Source organism: Coffea arabica, chromosome 11c (genome assembly GCF_036785885.1).
Source record: "Coffea arabica cultivar ET-39 chromosome 11c, Coffea Arabica ET-39 HiFi, whole genome shotgun sequence".
NCBI classification, from domain to species: Eukaryota; Viridiplantae; Streptophyta; class Magnoliopsida; order Gentianales; family Rubiaceae; genus Coffea; species Coffea arabica.
Window position 1 is genome coordinate 35086785 of NC_092330.1, and position 11183 is coordinate 35097967.

The 11183-nt window shown below is 36.1% G+C and overlaps 1 protein-coding gene across 1 annotated transcript; it reads left to right on the top strand.

Moving 5' to 3' along the window:
* The first annotated feature begins 9441 nt into the window (after nt 1–9441).
* On the top strand, nt 9442–10968 carry LOC113718440 (tyrosine decarboxylase 1-like). Its single transcript, XM_027243346.1, has one exon. It carries the CDS (start codon nt 9442–9444, stop codon nt 10966–10968), a length of 1527 nt encoding a protein of 508 aa, XP_027099147.1.
* The last annotated feature ends 215 nt before the right edge of the window (nt 10969–11183 follow it).

Genomic DNA, 11183 nt, shown 5'->3' on the forward strand with positions numbered 1-11183 from the left:
TTCGTGTTAGATATTGTTTTCTATTAAATTGTTGGTCTTTTCTTTTTCAAATAATTGGTCTGATACCCTAACAATCCCTAAGCAAAATTAAGCAAACACTAAATGGAGTTGATTGACTTGTTTATCTTGTCTGAAAGAAGTTTAGCTCAAGTCTCGTTGTCAATAATCTCTCATTGATAGATGTTCTTTTTTTTTTATTCCTTTTTTTTAAGTGTAAGCAGAATGACTCGAATTCGAGATCTCTTGCTTATACTCCCTCCCCCCAATACCATCCAACCCATCCCTCCCCCCTCATTGATAGATGTTCTGTAAAAATCACTGTAAGTTACTGAATATACGTCGGTAGCATTTTCTAATTTTAGAATAGGATCGGAGAGAATTGAATTGAATGACAAAATAAGAAAAATTATAAATAAAAAGTTCTGAATTCAAAACCTTTCACTTAAAAAAAAACTTTAAAATAGGATAACCTCCTCTTGGTCTAAACTTTTTTCGGTAAAAGCAAAAAATATATATAAAAAAAAATAAGCAAACAATGTAGTCTACAAATAACAAAACTCTCTGTGCCTCCACTTCCTGTACGTATGGTACATGCATGTTGGTATACGTGTTTTCTTATTTGACACATAATGCATCTCGTGAATTCTGTCACTGCATTCGACAGATAACCAATGTACTTGAACAAAGTGTTAAGGATAGCTGTAAGCTAATAATTAGGCTACGTCGTTGTTACATCAATAGTGCATGTATAACACTGTAAGACGACATTTGAAAGCAATCGAGGGTTGGAACAAAACGAAGTGGTGGTGACCCATTTCTTGGTCGGTTTTCAACTTTTCGTAGAGGACGAAGAAATCACAGGCTAAACACAGAAACGGGGGCAATAACTCTTGAAGAAAATCCCCAGTCAGTCTCTCTGATCTGGTGCCTCCTTGAGTCTCAGAGCTGCAACATTTGACTCATTGCTCAGGCGATTTTGGGAGTGTAGGGACTGAGAAGTGAAGATGATTTTTAGAGATTTTAATAGGATTAGGTTCCTCTCCGTTAATTGGAGAGGATTTTCTCTCAATTACACCTGAATAAATATAATGTGTTTGGATAGGAGATTATTTGAAATATTATTTGAAATAATTACTATAGTATTTTTTGTGATGTGATGTATGTGAGATAAAAAAAATAATTAAAAAGATAAAAAAGTGTGTTGGAAATTGTATTTCTGATGTAAGTGTAGACACCAAATTTTTGGTGTAATTTCATTTACTGTTTATTTTTAGTTTTTTATTTGTTTGTCGTGTTAGTTTTATTCGATTTTTAGTTTTAGTTTCTAGTGTTATTTTTATTTTTAAGTTTTTAGCATAGAACTTCTTAGAAAAAAAGAAAAAAAGAAAAAAGAGGAAAAAGGAAAAAAACAATGAAAAATGAAAAATGAAAAAATAGAAAATGGAAAAAAAGGAAAATGGAAATTGCATTTTGTTGTTTCTAGTTATTTATTTTTATCCAATGTTAATTAAGTTGTTTTTGTTATTATTATTATTATTATCAATTTTGTTTAATTAATTAATTAGTTGAAAAGATTAAAAAAAAAAAAAGGTGTCGCATGCATGCTGCATTTTTTTGCAGCTTTGCAAGGAAGGACTAGGCGGCTCCTTGGTTGCAAATATAGCAGGAACGGCTGGGTTTAGGTTTTGGTTGGGGCTCCCATATAAATAGCAAAAAGAAAGGCAGCCGCAAGAAGGAAGAGGGAGGATACAGAGAGTGAGATAGAAGTTGACGGTTGAAAACGGAGGAAGAAAAGAGAGAGAGCTAAGGGAGGGAGTTGGACGCCTGTAGAAAGAAAAAGGTTACGGAGGTTTTGAGGGGGCGGCAGTAGAAAACCAGAAAAAGCTACAGAGAGTTTGAAGGAGAGCTAAAGGGGATAACGGCAGAGAGTAAGAAATAACAGAGCAGAGGGAAAAGGAAAAGGACGACTGAGAGGAGGACTTCGGCTAAGGAAAAGCATAGAACCAGGAGGCGACGGCGGAGGAAAGCCAGAAAAGCTGGTTGCCGGGAAAGGAGGAGAACCAAGACCTCCTCTTTTGATCGCATCAAGCCTCAGCCGACAAAAAGAAACCCAAACGTAACAGCTTTCCACTTTGGAGTGTGTTTATGAGTTGTTGAACTATACTAGAATGCAGAAAGTCTAGGTTTTTACACTTGCTTTCGTCCCCATGTGTGTCACGTTTGTGAATCTGATTGGGATAGGATTTGTGTTTAGCTGTGGGGATGTGTGATGAATCTATGAAGCTTTTGTTCAATGTCCATGGCCGATTCTGTTGAGTTTGAATGAACCAATCCTGAAAAACGACAGCTTTTTGGACAGCTTCGTTCGATTTTTGGTTGTTTATGCGTGGGAATGTTTCTTGCTGTTTATTTTTCCCTGCTATTTTTGTACCTTGTCCATTGTTTTGTTGGAGCCTTAGAATGTTCAGAGTAGGGGTTAGATGATGTTTATACTGCCTTGCATTATTGCCGAAGTCCAAAGCATGAAGGTTGCGGAACATTTTTCCAGATTTTTGCATGTCTTGTACCTCTATTGTCACATTGAAACACAAGGGTTGGGTAGCTAAAAGCTGGAGAGGATGAGTGGTCACATTGCCACTTTGATCCACGGTTGGGTTGTTTGAAGCCACTAGTTACACCTAGATGGAAATGGTTGCATTCACAACCTAGAACTCATTCGAAATTGTTTTCATATCTCTGTTGTTCCCTGTTGTCCGTTTGATATGCAATGATTCTATTTCCTACCTTTGGTGTTGTATTAATCAAGTGTTTTGAAGTTTAATGGGATGGGTAAATGATTAATACAATGTTTCGGCTTTTAATCTGCACAAGCTGGAATCTGCAAAATTAGCAGCAAGACAAAAAGCTGTCGTGTTTTCTGTGCTGTTTTCTTCCCTTTGCCGTGGTTGTTTATCGATCCTTACACTTGAGTGGCATGCTAATTTGCACGTTTGGGGTTCACAATACTTGAACTATTGATCAAACACTTTGCTAAAAATGCATGAATCTGGTTGGCCGAAAGTTTCTTGAAGTCGCGGCAATGTTGCAAATTAGAAAATGCAGAAATGTTTTTGATATTGGCAACTTGTTTCTGGTTTGTTTGGGTCAGTAATTAGCATGAATGCAGATCATTTTTGATGTACTTTTGAGTCCGAAAACTCATGGTATGATATTGCTGAAATTGCCAAATATCTAGGAGTCGTGTACTTTAAAGAAAAAATGCAGCAAGGGAAAGCTGCTGCATTTTTTCTTTCTTTTCTCTGCCACGTTTCCTTTCCGTTAGTCACTAGTTGGGTTTTGCACTTCAGTTTCATGTTTGATCTTGTGTTGAAGGAAGCAAGGGAAGGTTGGGTGTTGAGTTTGCATGTTGAAATGTTGGAATCATGTTCAAATACTTGTTGAAAAAAATAACTTCAGATTGCCGAACAGAAATTTTATGGTCTTGCTTCTTGAGTTTTTGTCCTTCCTTTTCGGCCTTTCAGCTATGGTGTTTGTTTAGACAACGATTCCATCCCATTTCTTTTTGGTTTGCTTGCCTGAATACTTTTAAACTGAATAAGGGAATGGCATGAACATGGTTGCGGGTAAAGCTGAAGCTTATGGAAAAATTGCAGCAACAAATCTTGACTTGGATATAATTGGGAGTGAACTTGCAACCTCATTCTTTTTCCTCTTGCTCTGTCTCTCTCACATGGTATCTTGGCCGTAAATTCTTGAGGTCTAGTGTGAGCTTGGAATTTGAATCTTTCTCCTTGTTAAAGTGTTGTTTGCCGCATAAGACTGCTGAAGTTCCAAAATCTCGGCTGGTTTTCGAAAGTTTCTTTTTGTTGCAAGAAATATTTTTGTAAACTTTGCATGAGGTGGCCTGAAATGTTCAGATTTTGCATGTATCTTGGCTGACTTTTGGTGTTTAAATTTACAAGTTTCATGATGCAAAATGAGAGGAATGTATGGTAGTTTTTGTTTGGATTTAATTGAGTTTGAAAGCTGTTTTTTTGTGAAATGCCGAATTGCGAGAAGCTTTCATCAGAATTCTTGTTGCAGGCAATGTTACGTAGTTTTACATGCATTTGCATGCAAAAAATAACTTTCTAAAATTGCACTTTGGCCCCCCAAGTCTCTCCTTGTTCCACTAAGACCCAATCAATTAAATAATTTCATCAATTTGGTCCTTGGTAATTTTAATTTGTGCAACTTCTTTGCTTGTTTGCTTCAATTAACTACCATGCTTTGCTTCAATTGCGCTTAAGACATGACTTTAGGGACTTTATGATCAAGTGAGCTTTGTTTTGCACATTTTTTTTAATTTTCTTAAATAAAGTGGTACCTTGACCTTTTTATTGTTTTGAAGCCATTTTTACTTCATTTGATTACCATCGCGAGGGAGGTATAACTTCTTTTATCTTTTTTGTCTCTCCTATGTGATCCAACGTGCTAAGTGAGAATTGCATGTCTAAATTGCTTTCCTTGCTTTTCTTTAGTTCCTTTATTTCATTTACTCTTGCTTTTTGTTAAGTTATTCTTTTATGGGGTATGTGTACACCTCTTGGCTTGTAATAGTTAGGGATTTAATTATTTTATTCCTTTTCCCCCTTTTAGATTGTAGTAGGGTCTCCCTAATGTAATAGATACGGCTTGGAGGAGCATTCAATGAAGACCTATCGAAGTCATGTGCCTAGCTAGCAAATGTAATAGTTAGGGTTTTAATTGTCTTATGTGTCTTGCATGCTTAGTTACTACGTGTTAATTTGCTTTGTTAGGGCCTTGCATTTAGTCGAACATGCTAAATGTTATGTGCTATGTGTTTATAAGTGTTTGGCATGTCTACTCGCTTTCTTTAGCCTGAATGAATGTGATGGATGAATGTACGTTTCCACTAGTCCAACGCTAGTCGGAATTCATAGAATGGGCTAGTCCAACGCTAGACCTTTAGGGATTTCCCCTCGTTAGTACATGTTTGCATGTTCATTACATGTCATGCATTCTTTTTAGTTTTATCATTTTGCATGCCCCTCGAATCCCTTTTCCCTCCATTTTAGGATTTTTGCATTTCATGCTAGTTATAGGGTTCATTTGCTTGAGAGTCCCCTTAAATATGGGATATAGACGAGTGTGGCTTTTTCTAAGCCTTAGCTCGCTTGTATTCCCTCTATAAAAGGGCAAATTGAGTCACGATTTAGGTCTCCCCGTACCCAATATGTATGAATTCCCTAGGCTCATGCATTTTTTAATCCACTCTACCATTTTATACCCTCATCACACTTTCATTTTTCCTTCCATTTTGCACACGTGCACCTTTATGTTTCTTCACTTGCACACGAACACTTTTATCACCACTTGCACACATGCACTTCATATTATTATTTCACATACCGTATCTTGCTCACTCACGTGCACATTTTCATTTACATATTTATTGTCTTTTATTACTTTTTCAAACTCATATCCTCACATTGCATACATGCATTCCATTCATTTGCATCCCACTCGCATTATTCGTGATTTCTTCAAAGGATCGTTATTGGGCTTCACAATTAATGTGATTGGCACCACTCAACCTTTGAAGAGAAATTTTCCCCAATACCCCTAGGTCTAGGGTTTGCATTCATGTAGTGCATCCAAATGTAATAAATTCTTTGGTTAAAACAAGAAAATTTTTGATTAAATCATGCAACTAGCCTTGGCTAGGTCAAAGGGGTGCCTTGGATTTTATCCTTGCCTTCCCCTTTGTCAAATGTGACTCCCGAACCTTTTTTCTTTGGTTTACGTGGACTAGGAGTCGTTTAAAAGGGGTTTCTTACTACTTTTTCCTATTTTTTCTTTAAAAATTCATTTTTACGTGATTTGGTACACCTTAACTTATTACCAAGTGGCGACTCCAATTTTTTATTTCAAAAAACCCTTTTTAAACTATAATTTTGGGTCAAATCGTCGCATTCTCAAATCCCCATTTAGACCCACTTTTCTTTTAAATCACAATTCATTTTCTAATCACAAATTGAATCAAAAAATACATTTTTTAAACCATTTATTTATTTATCAAAAAAATGGGGCGCGACAGTAAGCAAATAATTTCTAGTCATTATTTGGCTATCCAAACACAATTATAACATTATTTTGAAAATCAGAATTTTCCGTATTGTATATTTCTAGTTGTTTAAAGTATATACAAAAATTGAAATTGAATTGATTACATTTTACATGGGATCAAATTTTACAATTTTAGTCACAATTTTGACTCTTTTTATACCGTCAAAATGTTTTGTATAAATTACATGACGAAATATTCATTTTTAAGTATACTGATCTTCTTGTGGAAATAAAATTATTGATACAAACAGATTGTTGTAAAAATAGCTAATTGTGAAAATATTAAAAAATAGATAGATAAATGGAGAGAAAGGTAATAAATAGAGTGGATCTCACCCCCTATTTAATATGGTGGAGGAGTTAGATATAATTTCTAGCGGGAGCAAAAACCAAATTACAGTTCCCTTCAATTAGGACATAATAAAAATATTCACATACCATAAAATGATAATCGAATTCTCAATCTTTGTGTCTCTCTCTGTTTTTTTTTTTTTTTGTCAAACTTGAATGCACCATTACAACAATGAATTTCCTCAAAGATTATATAAAAGCTTTTACAATTGCTTGAGATGAGTTTTTTCATGTTTGGCATTTTATAACATTCATATTTACAGCTCAGTGAAAAGGCGAGAGATGATTGGGTGATCAAAGGAGGAGAAAGAAGATTGGGTGAGAGATCGAGAAGAGAGCTACTGTTTTTGTGCAGCAGAAGAAGATCTAGAGAACAGTTAAGTAGATAATTGCTTTATAAGTAAATTAACCCAAAAAAAAGTACCTCTTGTTTTACTGAAAACTGTCTGTACAAATCGTTTAATTATTGAACAATAAACTATAACAAGTTCCAATGGAACTATGTGATTTTGGAAAATTTTTGGATTCTTTATCCAATTATATGAAGTTACAAAAACAGTTATAGTGGGGGCAAAATAAAATGTTTTCAAAATTATAGCGGTAATAGTCAAATTTTCACTGCCTCGCACTAAATGTTCCACTAATTTGATGCTTGAGAGTAGAAAATTCGCAGTTTGACAATCAATTGGGTACATTCTCTTTGTGTCCTTAAATTGTAGACTTGCTTCTACTTCAGTCTTTAAACTTCAATTTCAAACACTTTACTTCCTAAAATATGAAATCCTATCCCATTTTAATCCTTAAACTTCAATTTTGACCACTTTAACCTCTAAAGTATTAAACTCATCCCACTTTAGTTCTCAAATATTGAGCATCACTTGCCTAACAATTTAAATTTTAAACAATCAAATATTCCGTTAGTTGTGATACTCTGGTGAGAAGGATTTCATTTTTTAGGCTGTAAAGTGTTTGAACTTGGAATTTAGAGGACTAAAATGGGATGAATTCATACTTTAAAGGGCAAAGTGTCTAAAATTGAATTTTAACGACCAAAGTAGGAGGGCATCTATAATATAAGGGTCCAAAATAAAATTTATCCAATTCAATTCTACCCTAATTTTATGTCAGAATGACTAACATTACCTCATGGGCTTAGTTTTAATGTATCTCCTCAACTAAAATCAACTTTGTGAGTTTCAGTCCTAAGACACTAATTTTAGCATAGTTTTTTCTTACAGTTATTGAATAAACACCTGTCCTTGAACCACATGATGTTTGAAATATAAATGAGCAAACTAAAGGGGTTGAAATGGAAACAAGGCTAAGGTTTGAGATTTGAGAATGACCCATATTTAAAAGATCTAATGAAAAATATATCTAGAAATGTTCCTAAATGTTGCTTGAAATTATCAACTAAAAGTGAAGTAATAATTAAAAAAAAAATCAAGACCAATAAGGCCTTACTGAAAAAGTTTAGGAACCAAATAGGCGATTTTCCCAATAGGGAAATCCATATAGGCCCTAGCTCTGATGGGCGAATCCGCTACATTTTGTGGGCATGATGTTGTCGTACGACAAAAATTTGTTTTACGTGTGACAAAAACTTTTTCATTTTTTCTTGGTGGGGTGAGGAGACCTTTTCTTTTTTGTCCTTTTAAGTAGGTCACTCTGAAGTGGCATAATTTGAGCCATAAATCGAAATTATCCCAAACAATCAATGCAAGTACCAAAATCCATAATGAAGTCCTAGCCATTTAACACTTTGTACCTCAAATTGAGAAAAATGACATTAGAGGCAAAATGAAATGAGTAAAGAGTAAAAATATGATATGCATGCTTTGATACGTAAAAATATGTTTCACTACTTGATTTTTTGTTTGAAAAACTACCCATCTTTGTAAATTTACTCCATATTAGCAACCCGAAAACAATAATAATAATAATAATAATAATAATAATAATTAGGGCTGTATAGCTCATCTCCATTGTGCTTTGCCGATCTCAACCCTTGATATATACTTCAGCATACATGTTTCTCATCTAAAGCTATATTGATAGAAGTTGGAAACTCGAGGTAAACAAACACCCAAAAGACAAAGAAGTAGAGCGATTTGATGCTTATTGTTTTTTTTTTTGTTCCGACCCAGGGGTGTCCTGATCTTATGGACTAGACTAATCCCCTACGGCTGGCAGAGTCCTGCCCAAGGATACCAACACGTTATCAACGAGGGTTGAAGTGAGAATCTGCCGCTAAAGAGCGAACGGCGGAATGAGACGAGCTGCCCGTTGGGGGTGGGATTTGATTTTTTCAGAAATTGAAATAAACACACACACACACACACACACTTAATTAGACTAAGCACGAGAGTTAACAGTTGGGGGCGGAATTTGATTGGACTAGACTAATCCCCTGCGGATGGTAGAGTCCTGCCCAAGATACCAACACGTTGCCAACGAAGGTTGAAGTGAGAATCTGCCGCCTAAAGAGCGAACGACGGAATGAGACGAGCTGCCCATTGGGGGCGGGATTTGATTTTTTTAGAAATTGAAATAAACACACACACTTAATTAGATTAAGCACGAGAGTTAACAGTTGGGGGTGGGATTTGATGCTTATTGGAATGACGAATAATTGTACTAGCAAAATCTAATGATGAAGACGTACGGATCAACAAAACCAGCAAATCTTTTGGAATTTAGGGCTAAACTTGCCCCGCCTGATGTGTGTTATTCGTCGGTCCTCCCTTTGGTTGCATTTGACCAAGGCAGAATTGAAATTTTTTTTTATTTTACGTGAAACAAGTTTAACATTTTTCGTGTGAACAATATAATGTGGAACAAAACAAAACAAGTTTTTGCTTTGACAAGACTTCCAACTATTGTCCTATAAATCTGTTACTAGGAACTAGGAAGTGGCACAACTTGCTTGCAACTCGAATTCAAAGCATCAAACCTTCTAACATGGGAAGTTTCAACATCCATCCTGATTTCCAAAATGAATTCTCCTATGCCACGAGTCCTCTAGATCCTGAAGAATTCAGAAGGCAAGGCCACATGGTCATAGACTACCTGGCTGATTATTACCAAAATATTGAAAAATATCCAGTTCGAAGCCAAGTAGAGCCAAATTATCTCAAGAGTCATTTGCCTGATTCAGCTCCATGTAACCCTGAACCCATTGAAAATATCCTACGTGATCTGCAAAAGCATATCATTCCAGGGCTTACTCATTGGCAAAGCCCTAGCCATTTTGCTCTTTTCCCATGTGCTACTAGCACTGCCGGATTCCTTGGGGAAGTGCTAAGCACAGGTTTTAATGTTGTCGGTTTTAACTGGATATCATCCCCAGCCGCGACAGAGTTAGAGAATATTGTCATGGATTGGTTTGGAAAATTGCTAAAGCTTCCAGGTTCCTTCCTATTTAGTGGTGGTGGTGGAGGAGTTCTACAGGGAACAACCTGTGAAGCCATGTTATCCACCCTTGTTGCTGCTAGAGATCAAATGTTGAGAAAAATTGGGAGGAATAATATTGGAAAGTTGGTTGTTTATCTGTCTAATCAAACACATTTTTCTTTCCAAAAAGCAGCCCAAATTGCTGGCATAAATCCCAGTAATTTCCGAGTCATTTCCACCACAAAGGATGACGAGTTTAGCCTTTGTCCAAATTCTGTAGGTTCTGCAACTATTGCGGATGTTGAAGGTGGACTAGTCCCCTTGTACTTGTGTGCTACAGTTGGGACTACTTTATCAACTGCTGTTGATCCACTGGGACCAATATGCAACATTGCTGAGGAATATGATATGTGGGTTCATGTTGATGCTGCATATGCAGGAAGTGCTTGTATTTGCCCAGAATTTCGCCATTTTCTTGATGGAGTTGAGGGTGCAAATTCCTTTAGCCTTAATGCACACAAATGGTTCTTTTCTTCCCTGGATTGCTGCTGCCTTTGGGTGAAGGACCCGAGTGCACTTATAAAGGCTTTGTCCACAAAGCCTGAAATATTGAGGAACCAGGCGACCGATTCTAAGCAAGTTGTGGATTACAAAGATTGGCAGATAAATTTGAGCAGGAGATTCAGAGCCTTGAAACTTTGGCTTGTACTAAGAAGTTATGGCGTGGTTAATCTTCAAAAATTCATAAGGGGCCATGTCAATATGGCTAAACATTTTGAACAGCTAGCGGCCATGAACAAAAGGTTTGAAATTGTTGTCCCTAGGAAATTTTCTCTGGTTTGCTTCAGGATTTCTCCATCAGCAATGAATCAGAATTGCAAGATATTAAGTACTGAAGAAGATGTGAACCTAATTAATCAAAAACTTGTTGAGTCCTTGAACGCTTCTGGCCATGTTTACATGACTCATGGTGTAATTGGAGGAATCTATTTTATCAGGTTTGCTATTGGGGGTCCCCTTACGGACTATAGGCATGTGGACATGGCATGGACTTTAATAGAGGACCATGCAGATGCCTCGCTGAAGGCCTCCTGAATATTTTGTGCTTTAGCATCACTATTTCTCTTATTATAGCACTAGAGACTGTTTGAATTTCCTTTTTTGTTAGACAAAAAAAGGGGGAAAATATATGTTAAGTTTCATATTGTACGCATTAATTAGGATTTGAGTGAATCTCTCTTTAAGCCAGATTTGAACAATTTGAAGTATGCAGTGCATAATTTAAATATAGAAAAATTAATATATGTAAC

Coding starts and splice junctions, on each gene's coding strand:
- LOC113718440 (XM_027243346.1), top strand. CDS start 9,442: ATGGGAAGTTTCAACATCCATCCTGATTTCCAAAATGAATTCTCCTAT.